Below are 21,926 nucleotides of genomic sequence, written 5' to 3'. Positions count from 1 at the left end.
CTTGTACAGGTGTAAGACGGCGATTTTTGGAGATAGCACCGCGTTGTGGAGGAATACCACGGGCGCGACGCGTAACCGTCTTTCTGGGCACATCGTATAGTTTCTCAACGCCTCGGAAGGATGTAATTTGGCCGGTCTTGTAGGCTTGAACGCCTAGAATAACTCTGCCTTCTTGAAAGATGGCTTCTTGTTGTTGTGGTGCTGCCATTGGGGTGGTTGTTGGACGACGCGTCGCGTGTTGAGTTGGGTGGGCCACTAGCTTGTGCGGGCCACTAACTTGTGGATTACGTTAACTAAGGTTGGGCGGCTTAGTCATCACACCTAGACGACAGCCCTGAACGTTCCCTTCTAACGATCATACCTCACTCACCCCGCCATCAGTTCCATCAGCCTGTACCGTCATGGAACCTCCTCCCCTGAAGTTTATGAACTTGGAGCCTTTTGTTGACGTGAGTACTCCAGTCTTATTCGCCGTCCTATGTGCTAATAGGACTGAAGCCCGCCGCTAGGGACCCTTCAACCAAACTTCCGCTGGATGGCATAGCCTTCGACATTTTTACGATGCCCCAAGAGACTCTTATAACCTATGGCGAAGCCGCACCAGTACTCCATTCATTCGGGGGAGTAAAGATTGTACGACTCTCTCACAACCTTGTTCTTAAGTACGGGAGAAGCGTTTTAGCCTCTGAAGGCGAAACCATGAAATACGCGGCAACGAATTTTCCAGGAGCACGGTTACCTAATGTATACCAATGCTTTAACATCGATTTTCCATCGTACTTTGGTGTCAAGGGCTCTTTAGTCATGGACTATGTAGATGGCCGTTGCTTAGACAGTTGCTGGGACCACCTTAGTCCTGAGCTCCAAAAGAACATCGCCGCCCAGCTCGCAGCAATGGTTCAAGAGCTACAGTCTGTACGCTTAAGCAGCCCAGTAGTTATTGGCGGAGGGATATCCCGCGGTGCATGGTTCAGTGATTACGGCGCAGGACCATTTATCACCAAAGAAGGTTTCGAGAAGTGGCTTAACTGGAAACTCGCCCTCAGCAAATACTGCAATTATGCGGCAATGGATGTTCCAGATATCAACTACCAGGATTTTGTCCTCATTCATGGAGATCTAAGTCCTCGGAATCTTATCTTAGATACCGATAACCAGGTGTGGCTCATCGACTGGGGTTGCGCTGGCGTTTACCCGGCTATATTTGAAGCAGCCTCTTTGAAGCACCAACCACATTTTCCGAGTTTTGCCCAGCTACTGCTGCCGCTTATTTACAATAACGCCAACGAAATGGCGCAGCTTGAAGCTTGTCAATATGGCATACACCGAGAGCCCCTCTCCCTCCCGCCTGAACGAAGGGCTCCATAGAAGCTGTCTGTTGTCCAGCGACTTTGGGTTGCTGCTATTGCGGCTTGTGGGGCGTGGTTCTGGGAGCACGGTGGGCTGGGCTGTTCCTCTTTGGTAGCTATCTATAAGTGGTGGCGTCTGTTTTGTTTACACTGTGTTCTCCATCTGCTCATCTCCTACTTCCACTCCAGAACCTGTCATGGCAAAAGAAGATCGTACGAGGCGCGATTAAAAGATCCTAACGCCAGGTAGCCGCTGCATATTCTGCTACTTAGCTCGATTTTGCCCGTTCAGCTCGTTAGCCCTGTTGGTTTCCTATGCGGCACAGTTGTTGGCCTTGAAGCAGACTCCACACCACTCTGCTACCAAGACCGATTGCCACCTTGAAGGACCAGAAAGCGAAACAACTTGATTATTCTGTGACACTTTGATTGACTGACAAGCGCGCGCAATGCCCCCGGGTTTCACAGCTTTTTGACTATTTGAGGCCCCTCGCTACACCTTGACAATTTTTGGTGGGTACATCTGAGACTGCGGACCGGAGCAGACCTGAGCCGAAGCTGAGCCGGGCTTGAGCCGAACTCAGCCACAGCGGCATAGGGTCACGTGAACAGCGGGGGTTGGGCAGTGTGCTCATTGGGGTGGTGTAACATGTAGTTTGGTATCCAGCCTATATATATACAGCTGTGGCTGTGCTGGGGTTAAAGCAAGGTCCTGGGCCGAGCCTGAGCCGCTCGTTGGAACCCAACGTGCCAGTTTTAGGCCCTGTCCGCACCGATCAGGCCGCACTCCTGGACAAACTCGTCCTGAAAACGGTGTATCTTCCAGCAGTGCAGCGTGTATTAGAGCCGGACGCCATGGACCTCCAAGACGACGATATCTTTCTTCACCTCTCGCACCGGCCACGCCACATTCTCAACGGTGTAATCTCAGTTGACGAGTCGACGGAGCTTGCATCTACAACTATCCAGCGCGACTCATTGCTAGGACGGCTTGACAAGCTACCTCTCGAAGTTCTGCACGAGTTCCTTTCATACTTGGACCTCCAGTCCCTATGGCGCCTATCTCGCGTCTTCTTACGCGGCAAAGCTGTTGTTGAATTTCTTCATGAATACAGAAAGCTCGCCAAATTTGCGGCCCATACCTTTAAGATCCTAAAGCAGGCGAGGATCGTTGGCCTTTACTCTGTTTCTACACTTTATGCAGCCTTCTATTCCAAGCGGTGCATATCATGCGGCGCATATGGAGCATTCCTATTTCTGCTCTCTGCTAAGCGGTGCTGCTTTGCATGCCTCGTAGATAACCAGTCTCTCTGGATGATCTTATTACTGTTAGTTAGGGAATGTTTTGGCCTCACAAAGCAGCAAGTGAAGGCGCTACCCGTTATGTGGAGTATTCCTGGAAAGTACTGTGTCCGACAGAACGTATCCCATTAAAAATCGATAAGGCTTAGCAGCGTAAAAGCCGCAAAAGAACTAGCTCTGAAGGTGCATCGGTTACTTGAGGAATTGGCCACAATTTACCCCTTGGACTCCTGGAACCTTCCAACTCATAAGATGGACAAATTTATATGGTATCGGCAAGCGCCTTTGGACCTACTTTCGCAGGACCCTCTTACAATACCCGATGCGAACATTAGACCCCTTGATGAATTCTGCGGTATGGGTTCTATACCCTTTCCATCACTGCTTAGTGGTAGAGGTAGCACTGAGCCAGAGCAGGGACTCTGGTGCCGAGGATGTGAATTTACCTATAAGGAGTGTGCAATTGAAGAGATGGATTACATCACGTTATCGCGTTTAGTGCCCCCCTATGTTTGCGATGTTGATCGATATCTATTAAGAATGCAGTACCGGGCTTGGTCGAAAGCAGACTTTCTCCAGCATGCGAAGCACTGTCATTCGGCAGCTGCGGTCATTTCCCAGAAATGGATAGGCTCGACGTAACATACATAGATTGATAGATTGAATCGCAATATTTCATATTCGGTGGCCTTATTTACTTCTTTTTCTTCTTGGTCTGAAATCCCTATTGCGTAGCCGCACCTGGATGAAGTGTAGACTTTTAGGCTGTTTGCGACGAAATACAGCAAACTGATTATTGCACGGCTATCGAATCGTAGTGCTCCAGCTGCGGCGAGAATTGTGCCAGATCGATTAGCCTTGTGTTTTCCGAAGATAATAGATAACTCACTCGAAACGCAGTCTCCTTGTATCGATTCATCGAGCGCCTTCCACAGCCATCATCTCCGCCCATCACACTGGCAGCGTGAACCAGCTCGGGCTTGCTGGGATAGGATACCGGTCCTGATTCATGTATCACGTGATTGGCTGCACTGCCCGTACGAAGGAGTTCGTTTTTTTTTAACACTGGGTTGGGAGTGTGCATATTGGGGTGGAATAACAGTTTGATGTGTTCTCAACCATTGCAGAGAACTGTGCGCAACCTATCACCACCGCGCCGAACGAAGAAGTAGAAATCATGTTTATTTAGATCAAAGTTTTAGATCCAACAGAGCCGTGGATCAAAGACGAGGGACGAACTCTTTATCCGCATCCGCATTTGGATTAGCGTGGTACTAAGCCAAAATAGTTATCTCCGCGGTGCTAAGTCTGGAACCACTTCAACAACTATTGCCAAAATCCGAGGAAGGCGCATTTACGTTCGCTTGCAGCCGCTCGAGATTCTTTCGGAGTTATGACAATGCTTAAAGGTAAGCTGGGAGCTGGTAATGGGAAACTTCTCATCCATTCACCAGCATAGTCTCGTCAACCAGCAACGACCGTACAGAATTTCTTTCTAAGCTATCTGCCATCCTCATCAAGCCATTATTATCCTCTTGTGCAGAGTTTCCGGTCTCACTGAGACCCCACTCGGTTACTTATCATCTTCACGAGCACTACAAGCCCGCTCGTCGACCGTTGCATCACTTTCTTTCCACAACCTTTTTCACAATGCCCATCGCCCAGTTCCTCTCGGAGTTCTTCCCTCCTAGGCCAACCTTAACCGAAGCAGACCTTCCTTCTCTGGCAGGCAAGACGTACTTCATCACGGGCGGAGCAGCTGGGATCGGAAAAGAGCTCACCCGTATCCTCTATTCGGCAAACGCCACGGTCTACATCGCCGGACGCAGCCTCACCAACATTGAAAAGGCAACTAAGGAGATCATTGAGAAGCCCAGCGAGGGTATGGCGTTCTCACAAACTAGTGGGCGCATCGTCCCTCTAATCCTTGATCTTGGCGACTTAACTACTATCAAAGCCGCGGTTCAGGAGCTTGAGAAGCAAGTCACCCAGGTTGACATGGTCTTCTTCAACGCAGGCGTCATGACTCCTCCAGTAGGAGCCAAAACAACCCAGGGTTATGAATTGCAATGGGGAACGAACGTCGTGGGCCACTTCTTGCTCCAAAAGCTGATGATGCCCCTTTTGCTAGCCTCCGCTAAACAGACCAAAGAGCCCCTGCGCATTATTTGGACGTCTTCAGATGGTAGTTTCATGTCGCCGTCTCCAGATGGCATTTACTGGGACAAGTAAGTGGTTCACTCTATTGAAGTACGGTGAAGATGGAAGCTAACTAAACGGCAGTATCAACAACGCAAATGGAAAGCTGAGCCCTTGGAATCTATACACGCAGTCCAAAGCTGGAAACGTTATCCTGGCCGCCGAAACAGCCCAGCGCTATGCTGCCAACAACATCATCACGGCCTCGCTCAATCCCGGACATCTGAAGACGGAACTGCAACGTCATTCTGGTTCCTGCGTACGCAGAATTCTCAACGCTACGCTGCTACATGATGCTCGCTATGGCGCCCTTACTGAGCTATACGCAGGGTTTTCGAGTGTTCTAACGAAGGAGAAGAGTGGTTCCTATTTCATTCCATGGGGAAGGAAGGCAATTATGGCACCGCACGTGAAAAAAGGACTGGAGAACGGAAGCGGACGTCGGCTTTGGGAGCTACTCGACAAAGAAACAGCGCAGTATCAATAGTAGCAGACGAAGGCTATGCTTTTATTTCGTTTTGTTTCTTTTATCACCATCAAGCGTTGTCCTCATAATGCCTTCAAACTTCCTTTTGTACAGTCTTTTTCTCTCAATCACCCAATAACATACATCGATTTGTGCAAGAGGACTATTTTGCGATGAAGGAAATACAAATCACGTGCATTGGTTCTTTTCCTGTGTTCCAAGGCTGTGTCCAAACATCGTTTAGCGCTAAGCTCAGTCAGCTTCTAATTGTAGCACACCCTACACCCGGGCGAAATGTACCGGCGTCAACCTCGTCCGCGCTCGGATTTTAGCATCTGCAACGATAATAACACTGCAGGTAGTAGTCACTTCTCGTCCAAAGGCATCACCACGGCGTCTTCGCCGTGTTGAACTCAATTATTGCTTCCCTGAATGCTGAACGAAGGGCGATCAACGACCGAGGACGTGCAAAAATCTGAGCGGGATACCAGGACCTACGCAATAGCTTTCACTCAATTATTACTGCATGGGCGACGATGAACAGCGCTCCGAGGCCGCGGCAGCGCCGTCGACTTATCCTGACATGTGTTGAGTGTCGGAAGAGAAAGCAGAAGGTAAACATTCTTCGTCGGGTGTCCAACCTCGAACAGTATATGATATCTTGCAAGCAATGTTGACAGGCTGCAGTGCGACCGTGGTCAGCCATGTGCTCAGTGTATAGCGCGTGGTCCTGAGAGTATATGCATCTATGAGAAATTCAAGTCGCCAAGGTAGGTCCCGTACAATCTTGCTGAGTCTTGAGCTAACCAGGTCAGCAATGCTGTAGCTCGTGCGTCTTCAAAGTCGACCGAATCGAGTCCAGGCCAAATCCAGGATCGCACATCTCCTTCAATTCTGCAAAATGCTCAAGAGTATGGGTATTCGGAATCAGATGCATTCAGCTCTATGGGAATGCTCACAAAGGTACGGTTTCCCAGGCCCTTGCATAGAGATGAAGGGTTAATACTTAGGATACAGGTCATTTCAGGCATTGATGAGATACCGCCGTCTCACAGGCCTGCTGCTCCACAGATCCGAAGCAAGCTACGGGCAGACTACTTCGGCTACGTCCGCCGACTGCCTGCTAAGACCAACTGTGATATTCTGATAGATCTGTTCTTCAAAGATGTCAATCACTTGAATGAAGCCCTTGACCAAGTCATATTTCGTGAGCAACTAGATCGCTGGTGGGCAACTGCCCACGATACAATCTTTAAGCAAGGGCCGGACGCCTTGCCCCTAGATTTATGGTATTTTCCAGCTTTGATATTTCAAGTACTAGGGGTCGCGTTGCAGTTCTTGCCCACTCCGCATGATCCGCAACTAGAGGAGCTCAAGTTCACACCCTTACAAACTTTTACCGAGCTGTCTAAAGAATACTCCGACTGTGGGGAGGGACTGTCAAATCTCGTTGGAAGACCTAGTCCAACCCTTGTCGCGATTCAGTCGAGCTTCATGAAAGATTTATGGTATGCAAATGCCGGGGATATTCTACAGGCGTGGAATCACTCTGGCCGAACCGTCAAGGAAGCCATTTCCGTCGGACTACATCTTGAACCAGAATTACCGTCGTCGAGCAAGCCCGATGAGCTTCTGGACGCTCTATGGATGAACGAACTTCGAAAGCGTACTTGGTGGAATATGTTTGTCTGGGACAGTTTTATGGCTCTCGAACTCGGGCGTCCCATGTTCATCGACATCAACAAGTGCACAGTCACTCCACCTATCGAATGCGAAATCCCACAAGATCGGCTAAAAAGGGTCCCAACACCGAGATCTGATTCGGACCGGCCTATCGCTCTCACGGAGCGCATATTGCGATTGAAAATATCCCGCCGCTTTGCTGAGATCAGAGAGCTCGAAAGCCAAGGCTCTGTCCCACAAAACCCCGAGAAGGTCAAGGAACTGCACGACTTCGCGGTGAAGTACCGAGAAGATCTGCCTACGTTTTATCGGAATATAAATCCTGACACCAGTTGGGACGAATTGTGTCCATTTGTACCGACGCATCGAGAGTTGATCTCGTTTCTGACGGATAGCTTCCTAATGGCTCTCCATAGACCGTACATATTCACACGGTCTAAGAGTCAGCGCGAGGTATACAACTGCGCACTTGCTATCCTCGATAGCCAAGACAGACTGTTCCAGTTCCACCGCTCTTCATCGACGCAATGGTTTATTGGAACGACCTTCCCCACATTTGACGCAGCGGTGCTGTTGGCCGTTGTCCTGGTCAGCAACCCGGAACGCTATCACGCAACGTTCTCTCGTCCATATCAGAGTCTTCAACGCGCTCTCGAACGGCTCCAGGCCATTGGACCAAGCCTACCACTGGCAAAGACTGGCTCGGAGATTCTACATAGCACCATTCGCCGAGTCATAGAAGCTCATGAGCGTGCCGGGCCCAGCATTATCGGCACTGAATTACAAATGCCCAGCACACTAGAAGATCAATATGAAGCTCACAGTGCTCAATTCACGAGGGTCTCTCCCGATGCCGAGCCATGGCACTTCGAGGTCAAGCCTTCTGAGATGGACTGGACGGGCCAAAATCCAGAATTGTTCGACTTTGACTTCTCGAATCTTGAGGTCCCTATGCCGTTGAAAGAATTGCTTCTAGATGAGGGAATGGCTGCGATGTCTACAGATATGGACGTGTATAATCCCTCGCTGTGGCCACAGCCACAGGGACACCTCGGTCAGACTGATATTCCCTTAGAGCAACCGGAGATGATGAATGTGGCGGATAATTCGCTTTGGAATTTCTTGGCTGGTTATCCTACTTCATTTGAGGATGGTAATCTATAGGTATTGTTGAAGGGATAAACTCTGACATGGTAAACTGATTCTCCACCGCTACCATATCACCCCTAGGTCTATTCCAGGAAGCCCATTTTCCTCCAAGCTTTCAAATAAACTCCTATCATTATGTCTTAAACTCCACCTATCTCATTAAACGCCGGCACTGCCTCTTTTGTACAACTCGCGTCTAATATAACTCCGCCTCCTGACATCCGTGGAAAATCGGCTGAGAAGAAATCCCCTAGTCTCTTCGCCGGGTTCTGCCCATCGTCATCTGGGACCTTCTGGACCCGTTCGTGCCAATCTTGAAGCGGAATGAGGGCAGACGAGAGACCGAGGTGGTCCGATATCGACTTCAAAATTTCTGTCCACGGCTGGCGGATCGGGTTCTCGATATGGTGGTATACGAGCTGCTTTTTTCCAGGCTGGGCGGAATCAGTGAGTGCAAGAGACGCAAGACTTTCTGCCGCGAGATCGATGGGGAGCCATGATGCCGTCTGTCATTAATGTTAGCTGAAGCCTGGAACATTTCCGTTAGATCAATCACCTACCCCTTGGATCTCAGGCAACGCTCCCCCCTCAAGCTCGACTTCACCAAAGCCGGGAAATGTTCTTCTTTATTCCACATGCCATGCTCTCGATCGCCAGTCTTCTGTCCCATCCGCACAATCGCCGCATCGAAAAGGCCCGCCCGACGCTCTGCTACCCTCTCGATGATTTTCTCACAAACGAACTTGCCCTCAGCATACCCAGTCTCCAGCGCACATGCAACATTCGGCATTGGAACCTCTGGAACGACGGGACCGTTGTCATCATGATGTGCAGAGTAATGCCCCACAACCGCAATTAATGACACGAAGACAAACTTCGAATTGCGCAACGTCTTTGAGGCGCAACTGGCATGCGCATCTAGCACGAAAATTAAGTAGATTACTTAGAGTCTCAAACTACGCCTCAAACGAGCCAACTCTGCGCTTGAAGTCCATCGGCCACGCATTATGCACTACATACGTGACCTCGTTGCTGAGACGCTCGTACACTTTTGCGGCGAGGCCGAGACCAGGCGCTGCGGTGTTTGTTTCCAGAACTTCGATTTTGCGCCACGCGGTTGGTGGAAGCCGGATCTTCTTGTCGTGGAGACTGCGTTTCTGGCGCTCGAGAGGGTCTTCGGTGCTGCGTCGGTTGATGCAGATTACGCGGCGGAGAACTGGGAGAGGAGGTGGGTGCCTAGACTGCCGGTTGAACCTGTCAACAGCACGACTGAGTCGGTATGGGGTTCTCTGTATAGTACTGGGTTCGAGTACTTGTCGATCAATGCTTGGACTGTGGCTTCTCGGTTCTCATGGGGGAGAGTTGTGTAATTCCCGACTCGTAGGTGTCGAGCAATTTTTGATATTGAGGGATTCGAATAGATGAGATCTGCTGGTATGCGTTTCGCTGCGATCTCCAGTCCCTTTGAATTGGCGATTGAGGAAAAGAGGATTCATCGGAGCTGGGTTGCTTGTCGGGAGTCCATTCCCAGTTCGAAAAGGTCTTGATCGTACGCATTTTCTAGATTGGCCTCAAGCGCCTTGCAACCAACCTGGTCTTGGATCAAGCGGCTGATGTTCTCTTCAAATGATATACCGTCGTTGAGATCAATATCAACGTCCACATTTTGACCTTTCAGCCTTTCGTAAATCAGCCCAATCTCTTCCTCAAATGCTTGATATGTCTCCTGTCGTACTACAGCGCCTTTATCCGACCTCGGAAACGTTTTCCCTGGCGGCAGTATCTCAATTGACGTAACTCTTGCATGCCCATCCATCCGCTCGCCAGCTCGCACCATCGTCGGCCACAACGCTTTCTTAAGCTCCTCAATCTCCTCTGGAAGCAGAGCCGACGCAGGCTCAACAAGCACCGCCACCTCATCCCTCCCCTCCCCAACCACTATCGCAGCAGCCACATCCTTCCGCTCACTCAACACCGCCTCCAGAATCCCAGGCATGACCATCTCCCCATTCAGCAGCACAATCACATTGTCGATCCTGCCCAGAGGCTTAAACTCCCTCTCCGGACATCTCGGATTACAAACAAACTCATCCTGCACCTCAAACCGCTCCGTCCACACAGGCGGGAGAATCGACAGCTTAACCCGCTGTTCGCCGTTCGGCAGCGTAGTCCTCGCAAACGTGACATCGATGTCGTCTCGTATCCGGAAATACTCTGGCGATTTCGCGGCTTCCGGGCTGGGGATGAACATGGCGTTGACGCTCCCAGCCTCCGTGGTCCCGTATGCGTTTACGGTCCTGACGCCCGCATCTACGAGTCGCTTGGTCGTGGATGGCTTCAGAGGCCCGCCGCCGCAAGCGACGTAGTGTAGTTTGCTGAGGACGCGGATGCCGCCGTCGTCTGGGAGCGTGGACATCTCTTCGAGGATAGAGGGAACGGTCATGAGGACTTTCGCGTTGGTGGACTGCCTGAGTGCGAGAGTTGAGGCGCCGGTTGGGGGGCTAGAGGCTGGGGGGATGCAGAAGGGCTTGCCGATGCTGAGGGAGTCGCTAGGCGCGAGGAGACCGTAGCCGTGGAAGAAGGGCAAGGTGGACATGGTTAGGCCTTCTACCTCGTCACGGGTCGCGAAATGGTGGGACATGGCGTTCCACAGCATGTAGCGGTGGGTCTAGGGGATTGCTTTTGGGAGTCCGGTTGTCCCGGAGGAGTTGAGGATGACGACGTTGCGGTCGGTGTCGGCGACGTAGTGGCCCTCGTGGCAGATGCTGCTTGAGGATTTGGGCATTGGTTTGTCGAGAAACTGTTGGAATGGTTCTGCGATGTGTAATCTCGGGGTTGCATTTGGTGATGTATGCAATGCTAAAGCTTCCTTCGCTGTTCTTGTCAATCTGGGCGATGCTAAGATAGCGGACGCAGAAGTCTGCATAAGCAAGCCTTCGATGGCTGTCGGACTCAGTCGTGCTGATAGAAGAAGTACCTAGGCTTTTGTGAGCCGAGTTTGAAGTATTTCCCAATCCGTCAATATACACCGGCACGCCCATTCCCATTAGGGCGAATAGGTGGAATAACAATCCCACATCGGTATCCAACAATAGGGCAACGGGCGGCCCTCGAATAAAACCACTGTCACTTCTCCGCGGTAGCTGAACCTCGCCCACATTGTGCTTCAGCCATTGCGAACAGAGGAAGACGGCATGCTTCAACTCCCGGTGGTGGGCCCAAAAGACTGGGGTCTTCGTCATGGATACTCTTCCTAGCCTGAAGACAATACAAGTCAATACAAGTGATCTGGGTTGATCCGGGCGTTGAACTCGATCAATTCGGGTATAGTGCCAGGCTGAGGAGCATCACCATTAGGAAGAGCTTGCTGAAACATGTTGAGGGACGAAGTTGTAAGTGAGAAGGTAGACTGAAGAGGTACTTGGAGTATAAGAGTCCGAGTAAGATGCTAAGTCGGGCATTGGAGGGCTGTGATAGGCAGGCGAGTCCGACGACCAATGTCAAAAATACTCCGGCTGATCAACAAGCTTAGATCCCGATTCAACAACTTTGCAGCATGCTCCGCTACGAATGCCTGCTGGACGTCAGCAGTAGCACACTGATACACTAGTCTTTCAGCCTTAAAATTGATTAGAAGCGAAGGCTCCTTGAAAGTCATAAAAATACGCCCATCAAATGCTGCAACGAGATCGATGCCCCAGAACAATGCCTTTACAGTGCCGCCACCCTGGGCTTTCTATTGAGATGCGCAAAGAGAAAAAGCAAGCTTCGGTAGTTTCTCCAAGAAAGTAGTGAGGACCAGGGAAAAAAGGACTTCGAGTATGAAGTACGAAGCGAAACCGACAGCATCACCTGTCTCTCCTACTATCACCATGACTAATCTCAATCCTTTCTTTTGTCCCCAGCCTCCACAATCTCATGCACCTTCATATCGAGTCCCACCCAGAATCTCTTGCCTCTCCACTCCACACTCACGCCCCCGAATATCGCCCACGCCCAGATCGGGAACGCGAGAACCTCCCTTCCAACCCACGCAGCGAGCCACTCCTTAAACGGCCTCCTCGTTCCTCCCCATCTTGCTCTTTTCGGTGGCCGTGCGAAGTCCGGTGTTTCGGAATCGAGTTCAATACTTTTCGCCGAATGCAACCGTCGGTACAACGTCCAGTCTACCGTCGCCCATACACCCACACTGATCGCAAAGAGGGTCCAGAATGATGCCCAGGAAGGTGGAATGCCGAACCAGCCTCTGAAGAAGGGCAGTGTTGTCACCGCAAATGCGCCGTATAGGCTGCACAATATGCTTTCTGTTCCTGGTTCGACCAGCGTTGCCAGTGCAACTGTGAATTTTCGCACGCGTAGCCAACGCACGCGGCGGGCGATGTATTCGCGGACTGACATGGATGACATTGGTTGGAAAGCTATATCGCCGAATACGAGAGCGTGCTTCCCCCATTTCTCTCGTTTCCCTCCTTTAGCAACAGCCTCTAGCTCGAATGGCTGCGGCTTTTTCCAAAGCGCGTCGCCGATCAGGTGGTCCTCGCAGATGTTGTCCGAAAAGAAGTCGATACCGGGCGCGCGAGCTGGGTTTGAGGAGGTCAAAGCGGCGAGATGGGAGCGGCGGAACATGTTCGATTTACCGACGATGCAGGGAGCGATCAGGACGGTGTTGATGGCGGTGTAGAATTTGGCATGGGAGGAGGACATGAAGAGTTCTTCGAGCCTACCACCACCAGTCTGGAGGATATGTTTTACGTCCGAATGGGAGTCGGTCGGGTTGCGGAGATCGGTGCTTGCTGTGCTTGTAGATGCAACATGAAGGGCACCATCACCCTCATCATGAACCTGTGGAGCCAACAATCCCCGCGTTTCAGAGTCCGCGGTCTCGCTGGACGTGTCCACGACTAGCGGAATCTGATGTACGAACTTGTACCTCCTCTTGCCTCCATATCCACACAGTGTGTCGACCATGCGTCCGGCGACACCTTTTCCAACCCACACATTGCAGTCAATAATCCAGACAATATCGCCCTTTGCTTCACGATACGCCCGGCTCATGTTCCTGATCTTCGGGTTCGGGCCCAGCTGCGCGTGTTCACCGACTCCATTGTCGTTATCCCCATGCTCGTTCTGGAGTCTCGCGTCTTCCTGCTCAACTAAGATAGTCACGTCGAAGCCCGGAAAGTCGCGGATGAGCCGCTCCAGGACTGGGAAGCCAGGGTCATCGCGTGAAGACACACAAAAGAAGATAGTCAGTTTGTCGCGTGGGTACGTTTGGCGGAAGGTCGCAGCGAGGCATTCGTAGAGACGTGGCTCAAGACCCTTCACCGGGCGGATGATGGTAACATGTGGGATATCTTCTGCGGGTAGAGAGGTGAGGCAGGCTGCCGGAGGGGGCGGTCGCGAGTACCAGCGATACCTACATTTCGTCAGTTGTTACATCTTGAACATTGGGCATGCTACTATACAATTGCGTATAGCCGATTGTACAGACTGGAACTATCACCAACAGATACCAGACCAGGCACACAGTGGCGACAGCCTCTGCAATCATGGAGACATTCTGGGGCTCGAAAGTCACGGCAGGAGCAGACGTCCCAGTGGAACTGACTTGAGCTCCCAGCATGCGCGGTTGTTGAGGGGTTTAGGTGGAAGTAGGGGTATAAAGATTTATTTTTGACGTTTGGAGGGGTTGAAGATGGCAGGTCGAGACGAGAGATACATTGACACGTGAATGATACTTCGCTACTTTAGCCTCGTAAAATACACTATTCAACATGAACATCGCCATGCTAGTTAAGGACCATCTTATGATTATACTGCACTCGAAATGCCGCACGGGGGGCGTTCTGGGATTTATAGTCCAAGGGGGTCACGTGACTAGTACACTGCCTCCTTGGAAATACTATGGGTAATCTTAAGATGAAATGGGAACTTAATGAATGAAGAGGAGGCAGTAAAGTCTTCTAAAAGACTCTTGGTACTCAAACATCAATAAGCCTCGATCCGACTCTCCAGTGCGACCCTCCTCCCCTCACACACTTCCAGTTTCACCCTGTTGCGAACACCAGCGGTTAAAGATTCCAAAACCGCCTCCCTCTCCCTCCAAAACAATAGATTCTAGACATATCCCCAGATCTCAGCCTCATGAAACTATGAAAGATCCCTAATCAAATCTTGTGCTCTGGTTTCAGGGCAAAGTCGGTAAACAGCCATGGGCCTGAGGCTTGCATCCTCAAGCCCCTGGAAGCGGCACAACGGCACCATAGGTTTGATATAGGCCCAGAAGGATTCGGGACCTCACGAGACATGTTGCGCGGGGCTTGGCATGGTGCTGAGGAGGAGGTCGAGGATTGTATATCTCCCGAGTAAGAGTGATAAAGCCTCTCGGTGTCTCAATTGTCTCTTTTCCAACCTCAGTCACTCTCTACACTCATTCCCTCTCTTCCAAGTTCTTCTACACCACACTCCTTCAAACCCCAATCAACCCTCCTACCCATCCCCTCTCTCCTCCCACAAGACCCAAGCCAAGCTCCCAACCATGCACTTCTCCCTCGTCCTTCTCTCCCTCCTCCCCACCCTCTCCCTCACCGCACCCACCTACGCCAACCTCCGCCTCCAAAAACGCACCGTCACCACCCTCGACCCGGCCGCCTTCGCCGAAGCCCAAGTCCGCGACCCCACCGCAACGCGCGCCTTCTCCTCCACCACCATCACCACCTCCAGCGGCCTGTGCCTCTTCGTCGACGAGCTCTCGGGCGACTTCCGCGCCAACCTGACGCCCGTGCAAGCCGCCGCGTGCGACGGCAGCGACGGGCAGAGCTGGGACGTCATCACGGCCGGCAAGCACGACGACCGGCCCGGCACCATGCTCGTCGTGAGCACCCTCGTGAGTTAACCCCCTCCCCTACCATTTTCCAATTCTGGGTTCTGGTGGGGGGTTTGCTGATTGATGGGTGCCGCAGACCCAAGCCTGCCTGAACTTCGACCCGCGGCGCGCGGCAGGCAACCAGGTGCTGCTGTTCTCGTGCGGCGGGCGGGCCGACGGCGGCGGCACGGTGACGGATTCGCAGTTGTTCGGGTTCGAGGGCGGGGCGGGCCCGTTGGCGTTGAGCCCGAAAAATGCGGCGGGGACGTGCTTGACGATTGCGAGCGGGAAGGCGTTGGATCAGGCGCCGTGTGATGCTGGAGATGTGGCGCAGAGTTTTACGTTTGGGGGGCAAGGGGCACCAGTGCCAGCGCCGGCGCCGGGGAATGGGACGGCGGCTTGTTCGTGAGGTTTCGACTGAGATGGACTGAGGATAGAGGGGGTGGATGGAAGAGATGGGGAGGAGCGGTTGAGTTACAGAGCGCGTTGAGCGCATTCATTCCTTTGACTGTACTTATAGCTGTACAAATATTTCCAGAGAAGTACATCCGACGTAAAACCAGTCCATCTAGCTGTGAGGGGTGGGCACGCACTCATATGTCCACTCGCGTGATGGCGTTTAAATAGCCTGACCCACCGTCAGACACCTGCACCCAAAGCGTGGTTGACATAAAACATCCCAATTCGCCCATAGATTCCCACCTCTTGAACGCTCCAAAATGCATAAATCGACAAAGCAGAATTTTTGGTATAGCGAAGACATGAAGAAAACGGTAAAGAGTAAGTCCTTGAACGACAGAAGCGATAGCTGCAAGAGAATGAAGATACTTGTGTTGTTCCTTCAAGGCATCATGGCAAGCATATGGCGCCCAACCCCTAGTAAGATTTCCTTCCTAGTGATATTTCCCTCTTAGTGATATTTTCCTCCTAGTAAGAATTTATGCGCGGGCTGAACAGTGCGTTGCTTTGCTGTATCATGGCTTCAATCTTGCTGGTCTCATTGACTTCCAGGCTGTGCATGAGTTCCAGCTGCTGCTGGACGTTGAGTCCCATCCCTCTGGATTCCACACTCCACTGTGGGTTGAGATAATCCACAACTGGAAAGCCGTTTTGCGCTGCGTAAGACTCGTTGTAACTTGGACTCGTTAGAGCGTGGGACACCGGCGGCAAACTGTAGGGTTCTTGGTACGGTATTGAAAAGCTAGGGCTCCATTGCGGAAGCTCGGAAAAGGTGGCGGGCATTGGATTGAATTGTGAGTTCGGGTCGTAACTCATTTGTGGGATGGCATCTTGATATTTTGGACTCGTGTCGAACGAGTGCTGAGGTGGTCCTTGTGAGGGGGATTGGTGAACGGAGAACTGGCTCTGAGGAGGAGGTGACGACTGATATAGACTAGGTTGACTTTGATGCGTTGTGAAAGGCATTGGCTGTTGAGGCGATATGTACCCGAATGGCGGTTGGGCTCTCTCAGGTGGGGTGTTCAATGACGGTGTGGATACTGTTGCTGGACTTGTTGTTCGCGACCTGTTGATGCCGTCGGTGAGACTCGAAGTCACGGAAGCGCTTTCGGATGGTGAACCAGCTGCGATAGGTATGTCCCCGTCTTTATCGTATATCCGTAAGCAAGCCGCAATGAGATTGCGATACAACTCATGAGCAGAAGCCACGCCAGGCCATCGTACGGATGCTAGATCTATGGATTCCAGGGCTACTGTTAGATGACCTTCAACTTCCTCGCGGCTATGTGTCCGGCGGATCTCGGAATAGGAGAGAGCCCAAAGTATCGTGTTGATAGTCATGAAGATGGCCTGTGTGAAGATCCACGTGAGGTCGACACTGCCTGTCTCAATCTGTTTACGAGACATGTAGATGTTATAAACGCAGGCGTCGTAGCATTTCCTAGCAGCGGGCATGTTAGGCCTCGGCACCTGCGGGCATGGTCTGAAAAGAAATACGACCATCGTGTTATATCGGCCGATAAACCTGAAAATCAATTAATACTAATGCCACGCATAAAGTTTTACAAACCTCAACGTCCTGCTATTTTCAAGGGGATTGAACACGTACCAAGCTTTATTCAGTCCTGAGCCGCCATCCATTTCGGGACTAGTGTCTCTCCAAGCTTTCATCTTTGCTTCCATCTGATGGAACCAAGGGTCTTGATCGTCTTTTGGCTCCGGTCTCTTCTTCTGATAAAGCTTCCGTCTGATCTCTAATTGGAGTAACCTCATCTTGAAGAAATGGATGGAGATCCATTTCTTTAGCGACGCCTGTGGCGCCGGTTTGATACCTTCCCTCGTGATAAACTGATCATCACACAGTTCGTACCAGCCTACGTCAATGTGGGCCTGCCGCGTAGCATAAATGCTGGGGCGGCCAAGACTATGCGACAGCCCGAAGTCCATAGTGAGAACACACCAAAACAACCTTCTCCGCATATCGAGCTCCAGCGGATCTGCGATGGCCCCGCCTGGACCACGGGTGATTGTCTTCTCTTCGTTTAGGCCCAAAGCTTGGGTCAGTCGCACGGCTAGGCCGACGATGTAGTAGACAGCGGTCCGCGTTGGGGTCAGAAGCGAGTATCCAGCAATCAAGCAAAAGCACTGAAGTGTTTTTAGATTCATTGGCTTGATCGAGTCTTGCAGATGTTTGAGTGCGGCGAGGTAGTAGCTGTCGGCGAGACCTGCGTATTGGGTGTCCATTTTCTGGAGGCTGATGGCAATGACCATGCGCACAACGAAGTTCTTGTAAGCATCAGTAGAGCCGCCGTAGACGTCTTGCACATCTTGGACCAGGGTAGGCTCATGGAACATAGGATACATAGGATGGACTAGACTGAAGTCAGCATAGGTGTCGGCGGCCTTGGCAGGGGAATACGAGCCCTTGAGGTTGAAGAGCTGGAGCAGGAGGTTCATCAGGTCCCTGTTCGGCAGCTCCTCTGCGGCCACATCACTTATCAGCGGGTACACTTTTGACGTTGGCTTCGCTTCCTCTTCCGCGAATCGTTCTTTTATGCTCCGGGCGCGCGACTGCGGCACAATGTCGGAGATGCTCTTCGAGTCGGTGAACTGCTTCGCTAGCTGCATTACAAGCCGCGTAATGGCGATGCCGCTGGACGGGCCCAGAAATTTAGACTCGTCGCTCTCCTGTATCCTGACCGAAGCAGCCCCGCGCATCACATCTTCAGGGTCTGGGTCGATATCGTCCCGCTCGAGATCCGCCAATTGCTTCTCCAGATCGCGCACTTTGCGTTGGAGGTGGACGACATAGTTCCGGGGAATCTTGGTGGCCTTGGTGGGATCGTAGTACTCGCAATGGGAATTTGTTCGCTCGCAGGGGCCGCATCGCGGCAGTCCAGGATCGCATCTGGTTTTCCTCTGCTCCAAGTCAGCGTCCCAGGAAACGAAGACCACAGGTTTCCACGGGCCAGCGACCCGCAGAGTGAAGGGCTTACTGTGCGGCACCGGCAGCAGGCTGTCAAGGTATGTGCTATGCGGGGAGAGGACTCTTCAGAGAGGCGCGCGCTGCCCTCGCGCCTGGCCTCGGGGCGCGCGGTCTGGCTCGTCGAGTCGTTGGGTTCAGTCATGGCGAATGTGGGATGGGATGGAGGCGTGGATAGCGGGCTTGTGGGTGTAAGTCGCGGGTTAGAGCGGCGGCGCACTGGTCCATTCCAGACAAGCAAACATCACGGGAGGGGCGGCGGGCAGACGGGGAGGTCGTACGGGCAGACAGTCGCACGAGCGAGGGTGGAGGAGGTGGTGCTGGGACGGGAGGTGGGCATACTGGCACTCTCTTTGAGCCGGCTCAACCTCGACGAGCTCCTGGGCGCGGGCGCTTCCAGGGCAGTTAGACGACACTGCAGCCTCGGCGAGACCAGGCCTGCAAGTGGCCTCAGAATCTAGCCCGCTTGGCCAACTGCGGCGTTTCAGCGCGTCGCCCTGTGGCAGCCCTGGGCGGGCTTGATAAGGCGCGGGGCGCTGACGTGCGAGCCTGGCTCCTGTCACTCCTTCACCGCTGGCGACGGGTGCGCTCCACGGCGACATTCACTCTCACCACCACGGCCTGCAGCCCGACATCATCGCGGGGCGCAACCACCCCTCCAGCGATCAACAGCCGGTGAGCACTTGGCCCTGAGCCCTCTGCCAGAACCCGGCCAGGCTGAACCAGAGCCGGACGCGGCTGCTGCGCCTCAGCGAGGTACCCGCCGTGCCGCCGTCTCCACCCCAGGTGAGCTGGACTTCTCTCATGCTTCCCTTCCGATGCACCCAACACCGCCACCCGCCCTGCGAGCCAGCTTGACCGCCCACCTGCACGGCGTATCCTGCGGTGCCGGCCGCTGTGACGCCGCCTCTCTTAGAATATGCTTTGTCTCGTCCGTCATTCCGTCCTGTCCGCCCCGCTGCTTCTCTGCTATGTAGCTTTCACTCCTCCGTGATTGGCTCTTTTTCCATTCTCGAGTCCACTGGGCCCTTCCATCTCAATTGAGTCTGTTCTTATATCTCCAGAATATAGCCTGCAAGTCTCCGCCAGCGGCCTCATGGTCCTCGAAACCCCGCTGCTTCGCGTGAGCAGACCGGTGGCAGCATGCTCGCGGTGTCGGGCTGCCAAGGTCAAGTGTGATGGCAAGCTGCCCGCCTGCACCGCTTGCGAGAAGTCAAACAGAGCAGCCGAGTGCTCCAGTACCAACGACCAATTCGCCCGTGGAAAGGAGAGGAGCTATGTTGCAACCCTCGAGGCTCGGGTTGAGAAGCTCGAGAAGAAAATAAACGAAGCAAGAGCCAGGAGGAAGTCGTCCGTAGCTATGCCAGACTATGAGAACTCTGCGACGCCGCGTAGGACCTCTGTTGACACGGTCAAAGCTTCGAAGCCTCTGAGCAAGCGTGCACAGAGACGGCAGGAGAACGCTGACATTGACGAGTTGGTCTCCGACTTTGGTCTCCTGTGAGTCCTTACAAAGGTACCATCCCTCTATAAAAAGCGTGATATTAACCACCACAAGCGCCGTCAATGCTACGGCAAGAGACTTCTACGGCTTCACGTCCGCTATGTCGTACGCCAAGCTCATCTTGTCCGCATCGTCAAAAGAGAGCTTGCCCTCCGGCATGAACAAAGCACTTCCGCCAAGATACGCTGCCACACCACTGATCCAACATTACCTGAACAACTTCTTCGTGCTTCTACCTATATTCGACGAGGCCAGCTTCTATGCGTCCGTCGATGCCGTGTACCACCAAGACCCAGAGATGGCCACTGCATTCGACTACTTGACAGTTCGCTTGGTGCTATCAGTTGCCTGTCTTTCCCTGTCTGAACAGCGCGGTGACACTCACTACTCTGATGCCGTAGGCCATGTGACCGCTGCACTAGAACACGCGGAAGATGTGCTACATCCTGGTTTCATCAGTAGTATTCAGGCTCTGCTACTGCTTGTTCAGTATGCCATGCTAGACCCACATCATTTCGATAGCTGGACCTTGATTGGCGCTGCTTCGAGGGCCATGGTAGATCTCGGCATCCACCAAGATCCTTCCAAGAGCGCGGCAGTATCCAAACCCAAATTAGAACTCCGCAGACGGGTGTACTGGTGTGTGTATGCTCTGGACAGGTAAGTCTCCTGGATTTTAATGCTGCGCACAGCGAACTCACGGTCTTCAGGTCGACTTCACTCGTCCAAACCAGAGCTTTCTCATTCTCTGACGATTCAGCTAATGTTTCTGTTCCATTTTCTTTAAATTCTATTTCTTCGCCGAAACAAAATTCTCCCAAAACCCATGTTTGGCTCCAGTCCTTCGACGCCGCTCTTGATCTCTTCAAGATACGACAACTTCAGTCATCTTGGTACATGGACTTATTTCAATCTGGACGTGATGCTTGGCATGATCCATATCCATATATCTGGAAGACGTATAACGAGATGACACATTGGTTCCAAGACATGCCCGCCACGACTCTCCCATCAACGAAAGCATTTTTTGAGCTCGAGCTTTTGTACAGTTATGTCTATATCCTCTCTCCTAGCTCGCGGATACCTCATATCAACGAATATGCCCAACGTCTGATTTTCGAGCACTGCATTACATACGCAACGAAACTCCTGGCCCTTATGTCAAAGCCGAACAACACGACCAAACCTCCAGTAACCTTCTACGATGCCATGCGCGCCTACATGACCGGCCGACAATTCGTCGACGTCTTAGCGAGGAACCAAGACGTCATTCTAGATCCATCCCCGCCTCTACCACCTGCCCCTTCAACGATTCAACCCGTCTCCGAAGATCCCATGGCTCCGCCCGCTGAAATCCCAGCCCCTGCCTTCCCTGTCCCTCAACCTCCAACCGGCGGCAGCATGATCGCCGACCCAACCACCAGAGCCATAAACGCAATCCACGACTTCACAACCATCCTCTCCCAATTCGGCCTTCGCTTCGGCTACGTGAGCTGGCGCGACCGCTTCCAACGCGAGAGCGCCACCCTGAGTGCCCAACTCCATCACCGCGCCTCCATCTCCCCGATCCCCAGTCCACAACACCACTCCGCCCAGCCCTCCTGGTCAGGGCTTCCACCCGCCAACACGGCATGGGGCGCCGTGCCCGGCATGCCGCCGCAGTCCACATCCACCTACTCCCAAGTCACCACACCGCCCAGCTATCCCCCAAACCAAACCAGCCCGTCAGGCTACCCCCAGCACCAGACGAGCCCATTCAGCAACGCTAGTCCCGCATACGGACACGGACATTCCCCCAACGCCGCGTACATACAACCCGCTGTGGACTGGAATGTCGCGGCGAACGGTCTCCCGCCGCCGAACCAGGAAATGCGGCGGACCGAGTACGTGTTCCCCAGCATGCCGGCGATGCCGCAGGGGAGCGCAGCCGGGGCTGGAGGAGGCGTGCCTGTGAGCGCGGCGCCGGT

At 52.8% G+C, this 21,926-nt stretch overlaps 10 protein-coding genes across 10 annotated transcripts; 6 read left to right on the top strand and 4 right to left on the bottom strand.

Annotated features, from left to right (window-relative positions):
- Positions 1 to 401: 401 nt before the first annotated feature.
- On the top strand, positions 402 to 1,368 carry BDZ99DRAFT_485036 (phosphotransferase family protein; the record flags this gene model as incomplete). The annotated part of the gene is made up of 2 exons (XM_033722681.1): positions 402 to 449; positions 499 to 1,368. 2 exons carry the CDS (start codon positions 402 to 404, stop codon positions 1,366 to 1,368), a joined length of 918 nt encoding a protein of 305 aa, XP_033583381.1.
- Positions 1,369 to 2,204: 836 nt separating this feature from the next.
- On the top strand, positions 2,205 to 3,492 carry BDZ99DRAFT_505848 (uncharacterized protein; the record flags this gene model as incomplete). The annotated part of the gene is made up of 3 exons (XM_033724132.1): positions 2,205 to 2,752; positions 2,795 to 3,161; positions 3,198 to 3,492. 3 exons carry the CDS (start codon positions 2,205 to 2,207, stop codon positions 3,291 to 3,293), a joined length of 1,011 nt encoding a protein of 336 aa, XP_033583380.1. The 3' UTR covers positions 3,294 to 3,492.
- Positions 3,493 to 4,301: 809 nt separating this feature from the next.
- BDZ99DRAFT_407196 (NAD(P)-binding protein) lies at positions 4,302 to 5,513 on the top strand (the record flags this gene model as incomplete). The annotated part of the gene is made up of 2 exons (XM_033716472.1): positions 4,302 to 4,879; positions 4,935 to 5,513. 2 exons carry the CDS (start codon positions 4,302 to 4,304, stop codon positions 5,335 to 5,337), a joined length of 981 nt encoding a protein of 326 aa, XP_033583379.1. The 3' UTR covers positions 5,338 to 5,513.
- A 339-nt stretch (positions 5,514 to 5,852) lies between these two features.
- BDZ99DRAFT_471641 (uncharacterized protein) lies at positions 5,853 to 8,163 on the top strand (the record flags this gene model as incomplete). The annotated part of the gene is made up of 4 exons (XM_033721734.1): positions 5,853 to 5,930; positions 6,004 to 6,086; positions 6,132 to 6,279; positions 6,334 to 8,163. The coding sequence occupies 4 exons, from the start codon at positions 5,853 to 5,855 to the stop codon at positions 8,161 to 8,163; spliced, it is 2,139 nt and encodes a 712-aa protein (XP_033583378.1).
- Positions 8,164 to 8,288: 125 nt separating this feature from the next.
- BDZ99DRAFT_566246 (acetyl-CoA synthetase-like protein) lies at positions 8,289 to 10,789 on the bottom strand (the record flags this gene model as incomplete). Its single annotated transcript, XM_033727565.1, has 5 exons — positions 8,289 to 8,654; positions 8,753 to 9,053; positions 9,109 to 9,389; positions 9,449 to 9,610; positions 9,740 to 10,789. 5 exons carry the CDS (start codon positions 10,787 to 10,789, stop codon positions 8,289 to 8,291), a joined length of 2,160 nt encoding a protein of 719 aa, XP_033583377.1.
- A 33-nt stretch (positions 10,790 to 10,822) lies between these two features.
- BDZ99DRAFT_356747 (uncharacterized protein) lies at positions 10,823 to 11,249 on the bottom strand (the record flags this gene model as incomplete). The annotated part of the gene is made up of 2 exons (XM_033714629.1): positions 10,823 to 11,125; positions 11,178 to 11,249. Coding segments are annotated over 2 exons (375 nt in total), but the record flags the coding sequence as incomplete, so codon positions are not given.
- Positions 11,250 to 12,030: 781 nt separating this feature from the next.
- Positions 12,031 to 13,699, bottom strand: BDZ99DRAFT_376341 (uncharacterized protein; the record flags this gene model as incomplete). The annotated part of the gene is made up of 2 exons (XM_033715021.1): positions 12,031 to 13,564; positions 13,614 to 13,699. 2 exons carry the CDS (start codon positions 13,697 to 13,699, stop codon positions 12,031 to 12,033), a joined length of 1,620 nt encoding a protein of 539 aa, XP_033583375.1.
- A 568-nt stretch (positions 13,700 to 14,267) lies between these two features.
- BDZ99DRAFT_135657 (uncharacterized protein) lies at positions 14,268 to 15,325 on the top strand. Its single transcript, XM_033712641.1, has one exon. The coding sequence runs from the start codon at positions 14,474 to 14,476 to the stop codon at positions 15,041 to 15,043; it is 570 nt and encodes a 189-aa protein (XP_033583374.1). The 5' UTR covers positions 14,268 to 14,473; the 3' UTR covers positions 15,044 to 15,325.
- A 615-nt stretch (positions 15,326 to 15,940) lies between these two features.
- On the bottom strand, positions 15,941 to 18,600 carry BDZ99DRAFT_377440 (uncharacterized protein; the record flags this gene model as incomplete). The annotated part of the gene is made up of 4 exons (XM_033715068.1): positions 15,941 to 16,997; positions 17,076 to 17,849; positions 17,892 to 18,391; positions 18,469 to 18,600. 4 exons carry the CDS (start codon positions 18,598 to 18,600, stop codon positions 15,941 to 15,943), a joined length of 2,463 nt encoding a protein of 820 aa, XP_033583373.1.
- A 951-nt stretch (positions 18,601 to 19,551) lies between these two features.
- On the top strand, positions 19,552 to 21,270 carry BDZ99DRAFT_366129 (uncharacterized protein; the record flags this gene model as incomplete). The annotated part of the gene is made up of 3 exons (XM_033714748.1): positions 19,552 to 19,955; positions 20,014 to 20,619; positions 20,670 to 21,270. Coding segments are annotated over 3 exons (1,611 nt in total), but the record flags the coding sequence as incomplete, so codon positions are not given.
- Positions 21,271 to 21,926: the final 656 nt, after the last annotated feature.

Source organism: Mytilinidion resinicola (genome assembly GCF_010093595.1).
Source record: "Mytilinidion resinicola strain CBS 304.34 unplaced genomic scaffold BDZ99scaffold_2, whole genome shotgun sequence".
NCBI classification, from domain to species: Eukaryota; Fungi; Ascomycota; class Dothideomycetes; order Mytilinidiales; family Mytilinidiaceae; genus Mytilinidion; species Mytilinidion resinicola.
This window is presented reverse-complemented; position numbering and strand designations above follow the sequence as displayed.